A 21,412-nucleotide genomic window follows, 5' to 3' on the forward strand; every position below is an offset into this window, starting at 1 on the left:
TAGTCACAGAAATGTACTGCTTTTCCAGTGGGGCCAATTTGCCCTGAGGTGCATTTTTCAACTTTCAGAACTTCGCCACAAACAACTTTTGCTGCCACAAGACATTGGGATGTGTCCCTTCTCCTCAACCAAATGCTGGGAGCAAGGAGCAGGCAGTGACTGTGCAGATGAGCAAGTGACGAGGTGAGCAGGCACACAGCCCTGCAGTTTGCAGCTGCCTGCCAAAGCCAGCCACAGCTTGCTGTTTTCCATCACTGGATAGTAATGCCCTGTTGAAAGGTGAGGTGGAGCACCCTGTCAATCTGAGCAAGTCCTCAGCTATGCTCCCTCTCTCCACTGTAACCAACACCTTCTAGCATGTAAGAGTTCCTACACGTGAACTCCCACACAAGTTTTCCCATGTCCTTCCATGCAATTTCTTGCCCAAGGCCCAGAAGCCACCAATGGGTAGAACAAAACCAGTAGACTGTAACATGGTTTCTCACACCAGCAAGAGCCCCGTGGATCCTTCTCCCTCACATGCTGCAAGGTGGAAAGGCTACACACTGGGACTGGCAGAGAAAAGGGGCAGAAGTGAAAAATGAACCTGAAATTTTCATGGGCAAGCCACCCCGTTCATAAATGACCAATAAGTGGGTTTGCCATATGTGGGCCAAGACAGCTTTCTATCTCTAACATCTGCTTGCCTTGCACAGGCTGGGATATCTTGGAATTAGTCAGGAGGTGGAGAAAGACGGGCCCCACCCTGAAGCAGTGTTTCTCTCTTCTTTCATGGGATAACCCTTCCTGGCCAAGCTATCACAAGGAGAATGCTTCCATAAATTTGTGGGGATATGCCAAATGCTCTGATCAACATTTAAACAGACTACAGCCTCCATTAAATGAAGACTGGCTCCTGAGCTGGAATGTTTTCAGAACCTGAAAAAGTTGAGAAAGCAATGTCTGAGCTTTTCTCCTTTAGGAAATCTCATCCAGGAAGGAAAAAAGGGATGGGATAATCTGCCAGAGGTTTTCATCAGCCTAGCAGACCAGCAGAGATGTAGCAGTAAGCATGAAATGGCCCGATGGACAACTGGAACTACCTGACAAAGAGTCAGTGTCCAAACACAAACTGTACAGAGCAGAGGCAGCAAGTCCGCCTTCTCTATGCATGGACTGCCTGTGCAGCTGCTTAGTCACCAACTCCAAGCACGATGTCCTGACCTACAGTCAGTCCTGAAGGAGAGCCAGTAGAAGCCACAGTGATAACAGCCCTAGATACATCTGACCCCAGCCTTCAGAGCAGATCAGACAATGATGGGGTGCATCAATCATTGCCAGGCATTCAGGTATCACTGAATTTGAGCCAGTAAAGATCTTTGCAGCTAAGCCCTTCTCAGACAGGATGGGCTCACAGTAATTGTTGTATTTTTCATTCTTCTGACCACTACCCCTGTACAGAACATCTGATGCATATGAGCAAAGACCCCCAGAGGTCTGCAGGGTCTCACCTCCCATTGCTTTTGGTGCAAGTTATTCTCCTCAGTACCCTCAAAGATATGGGCCAAAGACCCCAGTTAACCCTCTGGCATTAAAAGGCATTAGACTATTAAAGTAGTTCCACCGAGGGAGCTACTGAATCATTGTGACTAAAGGCTTCTCAGGGGTTGTTAAGTTCAAGAATCAAAACAGAACTCCTCACAATAACCAGTGCTGTGAGGTTGAAATGATGCATATTAGGGGTTGTTGCATGTTCTCATTTAGAGATCTCTTTCCAGTTTCTTTCAGACCTGAGGTACCAAGAGGATTTCCCAAGTAAAATGCTCCTCTTTTGAGGATACGTAACTGAATTCTGCATGTATCCTGACCACCTAGTAACACAGTCCTTACTGGGAACTATCATCATGTGGCTCAGAAGGGCAACCCAGACATTCACTTAGTTGGGGTTTTATTTTAATTTGACTTTGTGGCCTAAGTGAATCTTTTTATTTCTATTCCTGTAATTTATTGGAAGTCAGGTGTGAACACTGACACTGTCAGTGAACACACAGACTCAGACTAGACGTATTGTACAATTGACACAGGTTTTACAGTGCTTTATTCTGAACAGTAATTAGGTAAACGAGTACTGAACATATGCAGCAGGCAGTCTTTAGATAGAAATGAAATCTGATTACCATAATCTCACGTGGAATTTGAAGACTAGCAATTACAATGTTAATTTCACTCAAGTTGAAGTCCTTCTTTCTCATGCTTCAGTCATTAAGTAACTGTAAGGAGTTTCCTTAATGATGAATCCAGAGCTAGAAATGGCAGATAATCTGTGCATGAAAAGTGTGGCACTTCCAGTATTAATCCAACTGTGTTCTAGCCTTGAATTGCATAATGTTCTTTTCCTTAGGATATATAAAACAGGGTTCCTCATGGCTGCAGTGAACTTGTCCCATCTTCCATGTCTGAAGGGAATGAGTCAAAAAAGGCCACACAGCAGAGTCCAACCTCCCCAGTCTGGGAACTGATGTAGCTCATGGTGAAGAGTCTTCTGGAGACACATATTGTCCCCATTATTTTTGCCTCTGGTGTCCATAGGCCTCAGTGTGGCTGCTGTTTCACAGGTGCAAATTCTGATGCCAGCCTGAACTGTTGTAACTATGCTGCAGAACTTGTGCACTGCTTCACTGCGTGTTGGCAGAGTCTGGTAGGACACCCTGGACCACCAGAGTGTGGCCAGGTACAGGGGGAGAGCTATCATACCACATGTCCACATTTCCCCTTTTAGGCATTAGAATCCAGAGAGTGTGAGTCACGAGGGAGAGAGGTTTAACTAGGGAGCAGGAATGCAGCTATTCCTCCTAGAGCCCTTTCCAGCTCCTGGTCTATCTTAAATCAGGCTCTCAGTTCACTTCATTTTGGGAAAAAAGTGTCACAGAGGAACCAAATGTTCTTGTTGCTGAAACTGGGATACTTCTCAATAAAATATGGTGCGTTCTTCACAGTGGAAATTATTCTGCTACAGGGGAGAAAACAAAAGGAGAGAAACTAGTTCTGCTGCATATGTAGAGTACATTGTATTACTCAGCCAATATATGAACCTCTTAGATTTCCTTTCCAAGGTGATAGTGAGGAAGAAAAGCTTTACAGGAGTGTGCACCACCACAAATGTAATTGTGCTTTTTCATAATGAACGTGCCCCACCTAAGGAGAACAGAATCGGCCCGAAAGAATCACGTTGCGAGTTTTGTTGTGTCTAAACAAAAAGATAAATGGATGGTCAGCTTTAAATTCATCTTTGTGTTGCAGAATCCGATATCCTGGTACCTCTCGGGAGTCACCACCTTGTTCATTTACTTCCAAGGAGACTTTATGGATGATCTTTGACACAACCACACCTTTTGTCTCACACATCTCAGAGAAATCTGATGCACTTTCATTGAAGATATTTGTCATTCCCAGGCTTTCCAGAAGTGGCTTCAGGTCATAGTCACCTTCCACGCTAAACTTTGGAAGAAATACATTCACTTTGGTGTTGGCCATCATGCTGGGATTGGTCCACTGTAATAATGTCTCAGGGGTCAGTGCCTTTTCCAGCTGAAAGCATAAGGGAACAAAGGAAATTAATGAGCAGTCCAAGGAAAGAGAGAGAGGGGGAAAAAAGACCATTCCTGAACTTGTCACTCCTATCAAGACTCCAAAAAATAAATAAATAAATAAATAAATAAATAAATTCACAACCATAGCATTCAGGCTTAACACACTCTCAGTTACATTGATGAAAGTATGATTGAATCCATGGGACACGGCTCTGGAGCAGCATTTCTGCATGCGGTCTTGTGGCAAGCTTTAGATAACCAATCACCTCAACAGCCAAATGAAGGAACCTGAGGAAGACAGTCCCTACCCAAGTTACACCTGGCCAACTGGAAGAGATCCAAAAGTCTTTATTCCTGACCCTACAGAGTAATGAAATTGCTGGTATTTGGGACAGAAAATCCAAATACAGAGCCTGATCTTAAACAAACATGCAGCCATCCACGCAATTTTTTTTAAAACTGGAAAGGGAGGAAGCAGAATGTGGGTCCACAACAAGCTGGTATGAGGAAAGGCCTCACTTGCATTTTATGATAGGTGTGTTCCATAATTTACTCCAACATATAAAAGTATCTTACAGCTGCAAAGACAGATTCTGCCTGCCTTTAAAATTTGTGGCTAGTTGCAGCAAATTACAAAGGAGACTTGCGTGATCATCAGTTTTTTAATCCTTATATAATTTTAATATTAATTAATATTATTAATTACTTAGTCATTAATAAACTTTGAAGAGGGGTGAAAATATGTTCTAAAATTTTCACAGAGAAATTACATAAGAAATTGTTGTTCTGTAGGAAATGCCATATTAATTTTCACATTTATGTGCAATTGTAATTAAAAATGTCTCGTTTTCAGGCACCTCTGCTTAAAATTAAAACTTGGAGAAGTGTAAGACCTTAGTAAAATAAATCATGGATACATGTCAATTGAAAAAAAAAATAAGGACACCAGAAATAAGGGCACCTTCTACACTTTATACTGCTTTCTGTGCACTCCTTATCTAGAACAAAGCCTCATTTACAGCCTCACACGTGGACATGGTGAAAATGATGATGCCACAAAGACTAGGAACAGAGAAGCAGAATGAGAAGGTAAATTCACAGGAAAGTTATTTTTTGTTTCCTTATGCATTGCTTCTAAATAACAAAAATCTTCCATAAACATATATGGGCTGTTTCCAAAGGAAGTATCATAGCAATTCTATTTTTTTCTCTCACCTTCTCCAAGCCAGTGGTCTCATCTTCAATCTCTTTGGGCAGGAGAATGAGCATGCTTATATGTTTGTTAAGGCATGGGAGCTCAAGGATGGCAACATTTAAATCTTTTACATAGCCCAGGCAAAAAGTAGCTTCCAGATTCATCATCTGCACTGGTTTAGTTTCAGTCTGCAAAACACAGAGGAAAAAATCTATCATTCCTTTTAATTCACAGATACAATGGTGGCAGAAGAAAGTTTGTAAGCTTGCATGGAAGTGGTAGATTGAGTTACCACCAGAGAATTTGTTGGCTTTCATAGGTAATGAAAGCAGCAGTGAGAGACTGTTGGCTTTTTACAGTAGGCAGCTTTGCAAAGAAAAGTGGAACAGAATTCTAATTAATACAATAGCAACATATTGGGGATGTGCCTTAAAGAGCAATTTAGCTAGTATTGGTGGCCCTTCGCGCCTTTTCACAGAGTGCTACCAACTACACTGTCTATGTGGCATTGTAATGCTAGCAAGTGTCAAGCACTGAGCACAGTTCAACAGTGAAGGTCACACTGTTCAGACCAATAATTGATATTTTGGTTCAGGAGTTGAAACAGAATCAGAAGAAATTTCAGGCTCACCTAAATCCCTAAGTCTTTGCTTTTGAACAAAACAAAACAAAACACTTTATTTCATAGGGAAGATTTAAAAACTGTTCTGTCCACACAAAAACGTTCAAAATTCAAATTCATTAGAAAAATGTTACTTTAGGGGAAAAAACAACCTTGAGATGTTTCACTTAAAAATCTTAGTGTTGATTGTATGATTTTAAAACTTTTTTAGCTGGAACTATTGGCTTATGAAATAATTTATTAATATTTTCAGTGAACCTGAAACTCTGACTTTGTTCCTGCATCTCTCTCTATATGTATGTGTGTGTATATTTGGAATATAATCTCTTTATCTCACAAATGCTGCGCAGCTTTGTATCTTGGCTTAAAGTTGTCTGATTACAATGTTCATCACTAGTCACAGATTCCTGAATGCACCAGCCACAGGTGCTGCTCCCACTTGAGCCTCATGGCTAAGCAGGACTGATATGCAGAGGGCTGCAGTCCTGAGCTTGACTAGAATGAGGAAGATTGATGGGATGACATCTCTGAAGAGGAAAACACAGGGCCAGGCACCTAAGGGATGTACTCAAAGAGGTGACACAACTGCACACGTTTCACTAGCTCAAGAAATGCAAGGTGCTTCACCTCTGCAGGGTTTGGGATGCAGCCTCTTGTACCTGCAACCTTCCAATCTCTTGGAAAAAGCCACCCATGCACATGAATGCTCATCTCCTTGCAGACAATGGATACTCCTGACCACTTAATACTCAGCTCATGTTGTCTAAAAATACTCCCAGGACAGTCTGGAACCCTTGCAACACTGTGTAAAATTAGATAGAGTCTAAGAATGCCATGGTAATAAACATTTCTCATTTTCTCTTGTTAGCTCAAAGTTTGCATTTTCATGAGAGGAAACAGCACCTTTCTTTTCTTTTTTTTTTTTTTTTCAGAACATACCTTGTTGACTTTAAAAGGACATTCTTTGATCTCTGCCTCTGGGAACTTCTTCATCCAGTTTGTGACAAAATAAGCTGCATTAAGTAGAAGGATCTGAGTCTGGTCACTTACACTATCCTCATTCAAAACATTCTCCATTTTTCCTGTGAACAGGTTTAAGATGGTTGTTAATACAACAATACATTAACGGTATATCAATTGCTTTAAGCTAATATGGTAACATTTCACTGAACTAAACACATTTGTGTCCTGCATCTCACAGATAAAAGATTTTATTTCTAACAGAAAATTTCAAAAAGGAGCACTTACTTAGAAGCGCAGCTTAATTCTTGATATGGAGTTTGGGATAGAGGCAGATCTTCCAAATGACATGTTTCATTGGTTTATATCACATGCAATCAAAACTACATCTCCTGCTTTTGTTCAGTACCTTAAAGAAGGTGCTGAGTTTTCAGCACAATTCAACAGGTTTAAGTGAAAAAACATTTGTCATTTGGAGAGCAAGACTTGAAGGGAAGTTTCAAATTAGCAGCTACTCTTTTCTAGACTGACACATGAGAATAAAATAACCGGGATAACAAAAAGTGCTGCTCAGATTACAGTCAATAACCAAATACCGCTACAGACCTCAAAAGAGTAGGTGAACGCCATGTCCCACTCTCTCTGTTTTAGATCTGCTCGAGCACTGCCATAAATGACCCTGAATTCAGAGCACTGGGGAGGCAAGTCCTCTCTTCGAGCGGCACAGGCAGGGCGAGGTGCCTCCCCATGGGCACCTGTGCCAGCCTGGGAAGGACCGGATTCGTGCACGGTGTTTCCATATTTGCACCACACGAGGGCAACAGGTGGCAACCAACCCCAGGGCCACCTCTGCTGGGGCTTCCACAGGACAGCAAATGAGAGACCCACATCTGCTTGTGGCACCCTTGCTGGCAAAAGCAGCTGAGATATTAATTAACAGCCTGGAATTCAGAGTCCAACAAGAACTTCCCAGTACAATGAAGCTTTTAAAGGAATTAGAGGGTTCGATGTTTTGGTTTTACATGTTGTGATGCTCCACAGCCAGGACCTGTCATTCTCCCAAACCATCCTGCTGCAGTCAAATGTGAGCAGCTTTCCCCAAGGCTAATACAAGGTCAATCTCACATTTCTGCCTTCAGAAGTGCTGCAGCAGTGAAGTCAGTGATTTCAAAACAGGCTGATGCTGCTAATCCTCATTAATGCAAATAGTAGGCCTAGTCTGCTTTCACTATGTATTTACTCCTAAAGACGTGTCACCAGGCTAAAGATCTTTCTCTGAAGAGGCAAACAGCATCCCCAAGGTTAAGCTGTACCCACCATCAGTTAGCTCTGAAAGGGATTTGTTGATCTTTTGTCGGGTTTCCTCAGTTTTTTCTTTGAACTCCACTAATTCCAGTTCAGATGGAAAAGGCCTCTTTGTGGAGTTGACGAAGTCCTGAAAGACACAAGTAACCAAAGCCATGCTTGGTTAAATGCCATTGGGTAGCTGAGGAGTCAATTATTAGTCGAGGAAAGCTGTTACGTAACTACAGGAGACAACAAGGACGCACGCCTGCATCCAGCACATCACTCCCAAGGTCATCTTCAGTCCGATGGTGTTACATCAGCAGCTGAAGTGACTTGGACATTGCAGGAGTGACCATGTTGCCAGAGTTTGACAGGATAAAACAACCCTCAGTCCAGGCCTGAGCAAGACTGAGATAGAGGCCACAGTCTGCTCCCATCATGTCTGTCCTCACCAGGGGAGACATTTATTGCTCTGGATGGGTGCCGGCCTTTGCTGTAGCAGAGGCTGAACAGCAGGTGATCCAATCACAGCATCACTGCAGCATGTTGAGCTTTCTGAAATATCACTTTTAGGCTAATGTTATCCTTGCTTGGAACTCTACTCAAAGACAACTTTGGCAAAAAAAACCCCAACACACACAGCATTTTTCTCAGTTTTTTGCAAGGTTCGTAAGTTAAAAGGCCAAACACCACCTTCTTCACTTGTGTTGCTTCAATAGTCAGGCTTCTGCCTTCTCAAGCACATTAAGAAAACTAAAGCTTAAAACTAAAGCAGTAATTACTTGGGTGTGTGAACTGGACACACACTTGCACCACCAATTTTTTTATACTCATTTTCACTCATACTTGCAATGCAAAGACTTTGATGTGGCATAGAAGTTATGTTGCGCTCAAAACCAAACTCACTAGTGACCTAAACCATATTAATGAAAGAACTAAAAGTGTTGTAAGAGTTGCACAGCTTGGGGTCAAGCAGCAGACTCATTCATCCTCCTACAAACCTTTATGGCAGCAGACAATATTATGCTGTTTATCATTTGAGTCCAGTCAACCAACAGCCAAAAGTAAGAGAATTTATTTTAAAAAACATTGCAGTCTGACACCATAATCCATCAACATGATGGCCAAGCAATTCATAGCACCAGGGTTTTCCTGCAGTACTTACTGTGGTAGGATTGAGAGACTTGTCTACAAAGAGCCGTTTGACCATTTTCAGTGCAAAGAAAGAGCTGAGTTTGGAAACATCTGAAGTTATTGTTTGAAACCCGAAAGAAACATCTTTTACATCTTGTAAATGGAGCACCTGTTAAATGAACATGATAAAACACTAAGCATCTTTTATTATTATTATTATCATTATTGTCTAAACATTCCTAGCTTAGCAAAAAATAATGCTAGTTTGTGACCAGAGCTGTGGCTTTTTGTATTTAAGCTAATGACAGAGCTTCTCACTGTTGTTACTCAAAAATCATTTATGTATTTGGCATGCTTACATAAATCTAAAAAACCTGATCCTACCAGAACTTTTTCCAAATGCATTTCTTTCCTATGAGCAATCCAAGGAAGCCAGCAGAGCTGTTCATGATGGCGATGTGACTTAGTCAACTAAAAATCCATAGTACAGAGTCATAATGTTTTTGCCAAACTCACATTCCCACCCAAAATCCTGAAGTTTTAAAGCCAGATACGTGAGAGTCCCAGATAATCTCCTTTCTACAAGTGGGCTACACCTTTAAAACTGCTTGACAGACCATCAGGTTTTCTGACTGCTGTGACTAATACATGACATCACATGATATCTCAGCAAAAACTGATCAGATAAAGATAACTGTGTCTGATTTTGTAGACACAGTATAACTGTGGGTAGGGCTGCTGACCCACACATGGCCACCTCCCAACTCCTGGGAATGACAAGTCCAGTTCTAGGAAATACTGGGGTAATGATGCCTTTGTTCAAAAATAACCCTATAAATATGAATTACAGTTTTAATGCCTACTTATTACAGGATCTTTGATGGTGGCTGTTTCATTACAGGAAGCCTGTCCAACCCTTCTCACCTGCCTCAAATTCCCTCATGAGGCACAGCAGGCACTTGTAACCTTCTTTTCCCTTTGTACATCACTCCTGCTCTTTCTCCCAGAACACATCACACCTTCACATACAAAATTGCTGCTCTGCCTTAGTCACCCCTCCATGTCCTTGCTCAGCGGGAGAAGAAAGAAATAAACTCCCAACACAGCAGCAGCAGAGCTCTCATAGCCAAACTCCAAGTCCATTTCCTTAGAAACAATGTTCTCAACTTATTTCCTTTTTCTCCAACAGTTTTATCTCTTTGCATATTAAATGCAGAAGGCTTCTGTGCCTGGGAACTAGGCTGGAGGAGAAAACTACTGCAGCTTCTCTACCTTGGAGAATTTTTGGCATAAGTTTGTTGACTGATGTTCCAGAGTACAGCTGCCAATCCGGCGCCTTTTGAATCTAGTATTTAAAACCCAAGTACAAACTCAGGGGCAGGCAGAAGCTAGAATAGACATGGAAAATAGAAGATATTACATTTAAAAGCATACCAAGCTCTCCTTAGCATCTGTAGTCAGCACTTTTTAAATACCACTAGAGAAATATGAAACGTAAGTGCGCTTGTGTAACAGAGCTCCATTTGTGGATGTGCAGGTTAACTTGTTATTATGGAATGGCTCAAAGCAAATTGCAGACACAAGTGAAAACAAAATAAGCGCAGGGTAATATTTTTAACTTTCCCATCAGAACGACAATGCTTGAATTTTGAAATGGTGAGGGAGCTTCAGGGTACCATTTTAATTTTAATTATTTTTTTAAAATGCTGTTTGGAAAAATTTGCAGTGCTTACAAGATCCATCCCTGAAAGTCTTCAAAGCCAGGTTGGGTAGGGTCCAGAGCAACCTGGTCTAGTGGAAGATGTCCCTGCCTATGGCAAGGGGGTTTAAGGTCCCTTCCCACAGAAACCATTCTATGATTCTCTGATTTTCATAGACATATTCTGTGAACAGCACAAGACTCCCTGTAATCTGTGGCATAAGTAAGGGCACAGAAGGCTGTGCTCATGGGTACTTTCAGTGAATGAGAAAGTACATGGAGGAATTCCCAAGGGAGGAAAAATACATTCAAATATGTAGAGAGTCTTTTTGAGCCAGGTGATAATCAGCATACAACTGCATACTTAATTTGCATTTCATGCACCTTTAGGTAACTGCAGAAACCATGGGGACCCTCACTGGGATAAAAAGGATCCAGCTCAATCTCTGCTTGCACAGAGGCAGCAGACAAGGCTGCCGGGCTGACTCCCTGCACCACAGTGTGAGCTCCATAAACTGATTGAATCATGACTGCCATGCTGGATCATGGAGCTGGAAACCCCTCGAACATCATGAGCTGCTTGTAAGGAGAAACATGGATGAAATTGTGCCCCTTCCACTGCACCCACCTCCTCTTCACAATACTGCTGGAGAAAGGGGAAAAGTCAGTGACAGGGCTGCTACGCATACTTGCTGCTGACAGCAATGGCAAAATCATTTTCAATTCTGTAAAGCTTAAGCATTCTTGAATAATAAAAAAACAGTTACCCAGAAAATGCAGTGATCTGGACCGTGACTTGTAGCCAGAAACACTACGCTAAAAGGAGACAAGGCTTTAATACATCTGTAAGGACTCTGCCATGTCCACTTCCACCTTGTACATGCTTGAAAAGATTTTTCTTTAAGACAGAGTTTCAACCTTTTGCTGTGCAGGGCCATGGAGTGTGGAACCATTGAGGAAATTTGGAGGGATGGTTTGAAGTTTGTCTTACACGAGAACCAGACATCCAGGAGAACGTTAACAAGAGTCAGTAAGAAAGACACCTACAACAGCCATATAATTTTGCAGCCACAGAACAGGTTGCTGACAGCTTACCTGTTTAATTTGGTCTGCAGTATCACCTTTCGTAGCTTTATATGCCAGAGCCAGAGACGTTGAGGTACACAGTGGGGAAAAAATAATATTGGCTGTTTTGTCCTTCTCACATAGCTTTTTGAACATATCAACTGCAAAGGCAGTGTTCGCTAGTTGCAGAGCGTCCATTGTCATCCTGAAATGAAAAAGGGAAAAGAGAGATGACTCAGGTTGTAATTCTAGTTCCTGCTGTGCTGGGGCTGGGTTAGAGCACTGAAAGAGGCTGGCACCAGTATCTGGACTGGGTATCGAGGAGAGGAGAGGAGAGGAGAGGAGAGGAGAGGAGAGGAGAGGAGACATTCAGTAATAGCCACCATTGTCAAGTGACAGCGGGCAATGCCACGTTATGTAGAGCCAGTATTATCAGAAGCACTTGAGAAAATCTGTGTAGGTCAGGGTGACCCACACACACTGAGTCAGATTGGATAATATATTAATTTAATCTGTTTTTAATTGATACTCTTAAAATGTGCCAACTCAGAAGGTACTTCACCTAGGCTCTGGGCTCTCCTGGCTCTGACAGGTCTTTAATGTTCTCATAACTTCTCTATCTCTTGCTTCATGGCTAATTGTCCATTAAATCTTTAGCTTTGGTACATGTCCTTCCTCTTAGGGTTGATTGCCCATTATCCCTGGCCTTGCTAGAAGTCTCCAGAAAGCTGTCTGGTCCTGTAGGTTGAGATTGTTTTAGAAACTTAAAGGAGGCCTTCTAAAAAATACTGCTGTGTGCCCACCCATCACTTACACTGTTTTAACTCAAAGGTTGTCCTAGCCACTCTCAGTAACTGCAGTTGCCACAGGACTGTTACATGACCCATGCAGTCAGGAATGGCAAGGCACAGTTGCTGCTGTCCATGCTCTGGGAAAGCCAGAGACTATTCCCATCTTCCAAGTTGCTTTCCCATACCTGAAGCTGCACTTCAGTATAAGCACATTTGTGTAGATTCAAGCCAACAAGGGTGAACCACAGAATTTCAGTCAATAGCACAAGTCTGGCTTTAGACCAGCAATCACACAGAAGATGACCCCTTTGGCATAGTGAATTTGACACTACTATGCCCCCAATACCATGTATCCCTAAAAAAGAGGAAGCTGTTAAAATTGGTGCTAAACATCTCCATCAAAGCTATTGACAGAGACAGAAAGGAAATGGAAATTCTTGCATGTGTTCTACTTCCCAAATGTAGCTGAACATCTGACACCATTGTACAGAGACACTCTAGAGCAGCTGTGGTATTTGACAGCAGTAATGACTTCCAAATAATTTGTGGTAGTTATAAATTTTTATAACTATTTTTTTGTGGGAGTAACAGAACAGGCATGTAATTTGCCTGCAACACAGTAGAGAAAACACTTTGATTTACTCATAAGACCTGTTTGACTACAGAAGGCCTTTTACAAAATAAATGTCTTTATTTTTATTTTAATTAACTTATACATGTTCTTGGATCTATTAGGTAAGGCAATTGTTTTATGTGACAGCTAATTTGTTTTAGGCTAAAAGATGCAGTATAAAAGGTTAGTGAAATTCACAGCATTTAATCAAGTTAAAAAAGAAAAAAGATATACTGGCATTAAACCAAGGCTTTTTAAGTCAGCATTTGAAAAGCACACCTAACCAGCCCTGCACTCTTGCAAAAATATTCTGACTGTTGGTATTAGCAACAAACTGTTTGCTAACAAATCCCCTCCCACTGGGGGAAGGAAAAAAAAAGAAAAAGAATTTGTCTTAAAGACAGCAAACAATGAACATATTTCACTGGAGAAATTTATCTCCACATAAAAATACAGAGGAGCACGCTTCGCAACATCCAGAGGTTTTGCCAGACTCTGAATTCAGAATGGGTCTGGCTGGACTTGTCCACCTTCCAATCAACAATCCACTCTGGCAGTCTCTGGCAGCTGCTTGGTAAAGAGAAATTTTCCATGAGAGATTCCATTTTGCAGCATCAGCAGGCATTGAGCTGATGTCATAATGAGGTTCAGGAAACCTCTCAGAGATCTTATGGGTGCAAAGAGAGGACCAAGTGCCAGCCTAGCACTGCCACCATCCACCTCATTTATGTAGACACAATTTCTCAGGCATGAATGCAACTAATTAGCAGAAAAGTCGAGCTTGCCAGCAATCATGGGCTCAGCACACACCTTAAAGGAGGAGAGCTTTAGGCAGGACAGTGGCAAAAGACAGAACAAGTTTGAAGGACTGAGACTGCTGTTGAGGGAGTAACTTGCAACAACAGGGGCAAAGAAGCAAACATAAAAGCATTCCTTAAAATGCCTCCCTGCCATTTCTCATCACAAATGTGCTCTTTTGTGCCTGTGCGTGTCTTAAATAAATTCCCCTACATAGGCTACCAACCTTATCTTTGCCATTAACTCAACATTCTCTCATGAACACACGTATACTGTGTCTGCTTCTCAGTCCCTTTCTCTCTGCCCCACCCCACACCACCAACACCCCCCAAAATTGAACATCTGGGGCAAGTACTAACTTCACAGGTATTTCTTACTGAGCAACTGGTGGAAAATTACCCAGTGAACCAAGAATGTGTCATTCAATAAACATCTACCACCCTCAAAAAGACAAATAATACAAAGAATCTCACGAGTCATGCCATACACCTGAAAAAAACTTAATTTGTTAATGAAGTAAAGTATTTTATTCAGTATTGGCTGGCATGATATTATTCTATTTAGGCCTCTGGATCTTCCTTACAAGCTAAAAATCAACATGAAATCATAACCAATTAAAATACCCCTTGTTCCTTTCCAGCCTAATGTTGACCTTGAGATGTAGATGCGCTGTGTTTCACTTCCTTGGGTTGCAAGACATTCAGAGTAAGAAAATAAAATAGGAAATTTTACATAATTTAATTAAACTCTTCTTCTTATGCCAGTTAAAAGCTGTACCATGGCTTAAAAACTCCTCTGACCTGATTAGTAACTCTGATAGTATTAATGTTCGATCCTTTTTTATAAAGTTTCAATGTTTCTTTTCAGTGAGAAAAACAGGAGGTATTTAATGGTGAACCATTTATTTACCTTTGTTCATCCACTAACTGCTGATACTCTCAAAGCTTCTTTCATGCAGAGTGAAACTCTTTCTGGTAGTGGCAAAGCTCTCCATTCTAATTTATTTCTTTTAATGCTACTATTGAAATAAGGACCATTCAGGGCATTTTGTTGGGAAAAAAAGGTCAGTTGCACCCTTAACCTTGAATGATTGGCTGGATAGTAAATGATAATGTCTATTCCACCATCTTTTTCAACTGGTCAGTCAGTTTTTTATTCTCCATTTATTAATGACTATTATATTCCATTCTATTCTATTCTAACCATATTCTTTTTTATCATTATTATTATTATATTTAAGAGCTCACAACATTCATATTACTGAAAAGAACTTACAGTAAAAAATCTTAAATCTCTTTAAAGCCTTGAGCACCCCAAGCCTTGCAAGTCCAGTAAAGCCAGTTCCAGACAACTGAGAAGGGTTGAGGCTCCCAGTGAGAGGAAAGCCCATTAGCTGCCCATTAACAGTCTCAGAAATCAGATGTAGCTCCTGAGTCAGTAATCACAGGGAACCCTCAAACAGGGAGGAGTTAAAAAACTGAAAATGAAATTTTAAAAAGGCCTGCTGCATGGATTCTTGTTGGGTCCCTCCTTTCCCAGGAAAGCAGGATGTCAGCAGTTACAGAAAGGCCCGCAGCAGTGGGGCATCTTCTAAGCACTTGGAGCTTGCAATCCGCCCAGCTTTATTTAAAACTGACTGTCATAGCATGAAAGAAACATTTTCAAATACAGAAGGGAGCTGAAAGGCTACTGAACCAGTTCAGAAAAACCTGATTTAAACTTTTTTATTGGTATAAGACAGCATTTTTGCTTAGTCACTCGTGGATGAAACAACAACTACAACAACCGCGGGGGGGGGGGGGGCGCCCCAAAAAAAAACCAAAAAAAAAACCAGGAAAGCTTTGTTTACTATCTGCTTACTAAGGGTAAATCTAAATATAACTTATATTTAAAATTATAATCAAAAGAATAGCAACATCTGAGTAGAAATGTCTGACAAGTCAAGCTAGCTGTATGGCAGGAAAAATCCGATAAAACAGAGCAAGTATTTATTTTATTCTTGTCTCAGTTAAACAGTCCTTCCAGGAGAAGACACCTGTGGCAGATAAAGCACCAACAATGCTGGCCATCCAGTGCTGGGGGTTATATTGGGTCTATATCTCAGGAACTGTGAGTGCCAGCACTGTAGTCTCTCCAGTCCAAACAAAATTCCAAAAGGACGAATTATATGAAACAACCCACATGCAAATTTCACAAGTGAGGCATTAATATGAAACTAGATCAAGTGTTTAACATGACCCCACTTCAACTCTTACTCAGCAAACACAAGAAACAAAGGAAATAAAAGATTTCTGTGAGCCTTTTCTTCTTCTACAGAAATGACAACTCTTCACCTGGCAAACTACCTGGATAAAAAAACAAGGACATAATTTCCTCTGAACAGACATTGAGAAATGCAAGATATCAGACTGATGCGGGACCAGAGCACCCCATATGGTTGAGGAAAAAGCACTGTCAGCAAAAGAGCAGGGAAAGTCACTCCAGGAAGGAAAGAGAAACAAGCCACTGCAATAGGCTTTGTTGTACTTCAGTAGCCAATGAACTGTTCAAACTAAATGGTCGCACTGAAAATGAATTTGTAATTACTAGGCCTAAGTTCCTGTCCTTCACTTTAAATGAGTACAGATTAGTCATTTGGTTAATAACTTGGAGCAAACAGAGCAGAGCGCACACACCTCTGCAGAAAAGGAGAGGAATATTCCTCTCTAGCAGAGGCTTAAAAACCAACCTAAATCATACTTTGGCACATGGGTGATTTTCATGGCATCATACACAACCTGCTTTTTCTGATATGGGAATAGCCATTTGCAATAAACCACAATATTTTAATAATTCCTAATGCCCATGATGTCTCACCTGCCAGATCTTATTCACTGCTTCCAATGAATCTTTCCAGGGAGAAAGGAATCTAGCATAGCAATTGCAGCGGTTTTGAAATGAAACCAAAACACTGTCATTTGGGAAGGCAAAAAAAGCTTCTTCAATTCCATACGTACATTTTCTGTTCAAATTTCCTTATCCCACTCCCTCCATACAATTATGTTTCACAGCCAAAATTTGTTAACTATTAGCTCGGCATAAATTAAAATATCAGAGAATGAAGAAAAGCTGTACTTACTTTGCAAGGCTATAATCCTGGTAAACGAATCAATGACCTGAGCACAGCACGAAGAACCAGCTGCCCGTGCTGAAACCTTGCTGAGCAGAAGACTCTGTTACTTGACTACTCATTGACACCACTCCCACTTTCCCAACCTCAATTTGTGCGCACAAACACACACTCCCTCTCACTCTCGCTTTTTTTTTCCGTCCCTTAATCACTCTTCGTGGCAACTCCTACATTGGAGGAGCAAAATGATTCACACCAGAGTTGTCTTTGCCTGCCCAGCCACTGAAGACAACAACAAGCTCTGGCAGGAAAGAGCAGCCCTGTTTGTTGCCTTCAGCAAGCACAGTACAAAAGGCACCAGACAAGAATGAACGAAGGCTATGAAGGAGAAAATGCAGGAGTTGACGAGCAATTAAAAGACCTTCTCAGCAAAATCAGCACTTCAAGAAACTGCAGTTGGTATTACTGCTATTTGCAGAAAAATTGTAATAGTGAAAAGGAGACCCAGAAGACAACCAAAACACGTAGAAGTGTGTGGCTGGGCACTTTGCATCTGTATATGCATTAAGACAGTATCTTAACTCTGCCTAAGAGGCATATGTATGTGTTTGGCTGCCTAAAAAGCCCAAGGTCAAACTGGAGTTAATGCTCAAAGGAAAACATCTTGTTGCTGTAAAGCAAAGCTCCCTCCCATAAGCAGCCAGGTCCTCTGCAGGGGAGCAGCTTTCCCTGCTGCCAGCTGTCCCCAGAGGTGGTAGGGGAACAGAAAATCCCATCCCTTCACTTCCAGAATGGGCACCACTGGGTTCATGTAATACAGCCCACGTTAGTACCGATGAACATAACAGGGTGGGAAAAGAAAGGGAGAGGGAGAGGTTCCGGTGCAGCCCACCAGGTCTATTTTCTATAATTTGAAAGAAGTATGCAGTCCTTACCAAGAAAGAGGTGTCCTACCCCTGCTCCACACAATTCCCTGGCTGGGCAGCCGAACTGGCCACAGCAGACAACACCAGCAAGTACCCCCTGGGAGGCCACGGCTGCCCCTCAGTCCTCATGAGAGAACTGCCCCACACCACAGGAACAGCTCAGGTTCACACCTGAGTAACCCCAGGTAGCCCTGCATATTTTTAGACTACCAAAGGCATAAGCAAGATAATTGAATTTGCTTTCAGGTTTGAAGTGCTGGTGTGCCCAGCTGCCCAAATGAAAGGGGTAGGACACCAAAGGACACATTTTCACCAACACAGTACTTCCTTGGTGACAGTGGGAACTGGGGAGATGGTATCTCCTTCTGGAACGACATGTTTCTGTGTTGCTTTGAGCATAACTCAGGCCATACCACAGCATCCAGATCAGGTCCTACCTATGTTTCCTTCCAAAAGGCTCCTAAGCTCTTATTACCCAAATGATTTTTTTTTTTTTTTTTTTTTTTGGCTGTGAGGCAGATGGAGTTCACCTTCCATCACTGCCAGACAGCAAATTTAAAATTCATATCCTTTTTCATAACTGAATTCATAACAAAGGTAGGGTGTGGATATGTTTAGGCAATTAAAATAAGATACAGGCCACCTAGCTAAACTGTGCCATCTGGGACATCATTGTTATGTATCTAATTAAGCCTTCTGTAAGAGAAATGTTTATGAAAATACACAGTAATGTTGGCTGCCAGACTCTTCTCAGATGTCTGCAGGTAATCTAAAGCCAAGTGTTGCCAACTCTGCAGAAGCAAACCTTTTTTCAGACCCAGGTCTAACAAGTATGGTCACTGTGAAGTGGCTCAGGAGCTTCTGGATAAGCTGCAGAGAGGTGGACAACAGGCAGACTGCCTTCATAGAGACAGCACTACTCACCAGATCCATTTCCTTCCCACTCATAGGTGGGAAATACAGATAGAAGTATGTGCCTCAAAAGGCTGAACAGTGGGAAAGGGAAAGGGCTCTGCCTTTCCCTTGATGGAAAGATGGAGGTGTGTAAACATCACTTACACTTCACTGGGTAACCACTCTGCAATGGCTGAGATCTGGCACTATGTAGCAGTACAGAATCCTTCAGTCTGACCTAGTTAGTGCTCAAAAATTAATTAATTCTGATCATGGTGCCACGAAACTAGTAATTACTGCTGTAAATGTTATGCTTCAAGTGAAGAAGTCCACACTGGCTCTGGTAACTGAGCGACTCACGGGGCAGTCTTGCTTCCCCTAAGAATGGACAGTTTGGTCTCACTTGCTCTTGGAGGCAGTGTTAAAATAACTGTGACTTCCTGCTAGCAACTTATTCAGATTTATGGGAATTGCTGGCATATAACTGGATCTTACTTACAGCCCAACAAGGAAGATGTGTAAAAGCAGAAGATGCTGACTTGAAAAGTAAGAAGATGTTTATAGTCGAAGTTTGCACAGGACAAGAAGTGATGCAGTTGTCCCTGTGTCCAGGAACACTCTTCCTCAGTCTGACTGAATAACAACTACGTGCATCAGCATCTCCGTGTCCCTCATTTACCTTTCACTAAATTAGTTCTGTTCAGTTTAATCTCAAACTATTTTCAACTCACACCTATTATGACCTGGCTTTCTGCCACCACATTAAAAAAAACCAGAACCAATAACAATTTTTCCTTATGAAAAAACCAAAACTATTTTTAAGCTCCCTGTGAATTGGACACCTCCTACCATGATATTATCAAAAAATAGGTAAAAGAATAAGGTAAAAGGATAAGGTAGAAACAATGGGGATGTGACATGGAATGTGACACTTTGAATCTTAAAGTGTGAAGCCTTTTAACACAGACAAGTTACAGTCTACTGGCAAAGTAATAAATGAGCTACTGTCCTCACTCTTCCAGGTCTCAAGGGAAAATCCAAAGACGTTGCTGGATGATAGGATCCGGCAGTTACATTTGTGTGTCTGCATCTCTGAACTGGCACGCCAGACACACTTCATTGCAGAAGGGATGCAACACACCAGGTGACTCTCCTGTTACTCAGCCTGCTCTCAGTCCTTATTCCCCCGGCTCTCCCTGCCACTCCCTCCTAGGAAGGCTGTTCCTACATGCTGCTGGAAAGGAAAAATCACCAGCTGCCTTTTCCCCACTCTTCAAGCAAGCTTGTTTGTGGGCAGGGAATACTCTTGCTGCTCAACAGAGCATGAAGAACTATTTCCATTATTTCAGAGGCTCAAAGTACCCACTCTAGTCCTTATTTTTCCTTCCCCCTAATCACTAACTCTTGGTGTATGTCTGATTGCAATTAATGCTGGCATATTCAGATGGCCACATAGGAAATCATCTACAAGTGGGACTGAACAACAAATAGAACAAAACTGGTGCACTCTTTCTACACTGTCAGTCATGAAAGATCATCACACAGAGTTACAGCTTTCACAATAAGCTTTGAATCTTGCAAGGAAACCAGTGATAGGTTATTTGTACACTTCTGTTTTGTTTTAGTGGCCTACAACTTTAACACAATTAGAAATATTCAAAGGGTAAGAAAGACTGCAGTGTCTGTAAACAGGTATACACAGCAGAGCTTTTCATAGTTTTCACATAGCATGGGTCTATATTACTATTTAATAACAGGAATAAACCATAGTCAAAGTATTTTTCATTTCATAAGAAATGCTAGTAAAGATCACATCGACCACAAGCTAATTTGAAATTAAAATAACACTTACAAAAACAAAGCATTACTCTGTGGTTCCACTGAGAGAGGCATAAACTGAACAGCAACAAACTGCCTTTTTTTTTCCCTTCCCAAGGCATCTGCACCAATACGTGCATATAGTAACATAGCAACACACTGAACCAACACGTATGGCAGCAAAATAGTTTTCTTCAGACATCTCTGCTGACGTAGAACTACTACTCACCAGTTATTACTTCTAATAACAGACAGGAAATTAATTTCTCATACTTTAATGCGCTCACTTTTGTGCTGGGTTTTTTGGTTTGAGGTTTTTTTTGTGAGGCTCTTCTGGACTCAGGTATATGTTTTATCGGGGAAAAAAAAAATTGAAATAGGCAACCAAACAGCTGACAGATTTCAGTGAGAACAAAGCCTTTAATCTTTCCATGTGATGGGATCAGGTTGTTGAAGATTTGACTATTTTCCCTAAAGGTGTTGCTCCCAACACTTAGCACTAGGCATAATGCTTAGTGTAAATCAGCTTAATAAAGACATAGATTTGACTGACTACTTGGAATAGCCTCGCAGTATAACTAGGAATTTAAAATACAAGGGGAAATTGATATACGTAAACCATACTAAAAACTCTGACATGTTACTCTGAAACTGTACAAAGATCACCTTCTGTGAAACAAAAGCAGAGAGGCAATGCTTTGGATTAATAACTTCTCACCAAAACACCTGTGATACACTCCTTACATGAAAAAAACCCCAACTTTGAACCCATCCCTGTGTGCACTGCTGGTTCAGGGTGCCATCTCATGGGGACAAAGATAATAGTCTTTTTCCTTTGTCATTGGTGCCCATTGTTACTGCATCAGCTTCCTTTGCCAGGCTGGAACTATGATTCAAAATCACCTGCCCTATGTTTGTCCCAGGAAAAATGC

General features: G+C 41.5%; 1 protein-coding gene across 1 annotated transcript; it reads right to left on the reverse strand.

The window, feature by feature from the left end:
• Positions 1 to 2,060: 2,060 nt before the first annotated feature.
• Positions 2,061 to 16,981, reverse strand: SERPINB5 (serpin family B member 5). Its single transcript, XM_042049108.1, has 7 exons — positions 16,852 to 16,981; positions 11,562 to 11,736; positions 8,799 to 8,936; positions 7,664 to 7,781; positions 6,326 to 6,468; positions 4,785 to 4,952; positions 2,061 to 3,567 (listed from the first exon to the last, which is right to left on the reverse strand). Exons 2-7 carry the CDS (start codon positions 11,733 to 11,735, stop codon positions 3,175 to 3,177), a joined length of 1,134 nt encoding a protein of 377 aa, XP_041905042.1. The 5' UTR covers position 11,736; positions 16,852 to 16,981; the 3' UTR covers positions 2,061 to 3,174.
• Positions 16,982 to 21,412: the final 4,431 nt, after the last annotated feature.

Source organism: Corvus kubaryi, unplaced genomic scaffold (genome assembly GCF_017639235.1).
Source record: "Corvus kubaryi isolate FWS band 111438036 unplaced genomic scaffold, C.kubaryi_AGA036_p1.0 69, whole genome shotgun sequence".
Classification (NCBI taxonomy): Eukaryota; Metazoa; Chordata; class Aves; order Passeriformes; family Corvidae; genus Corvus; species Corvus kubaryi.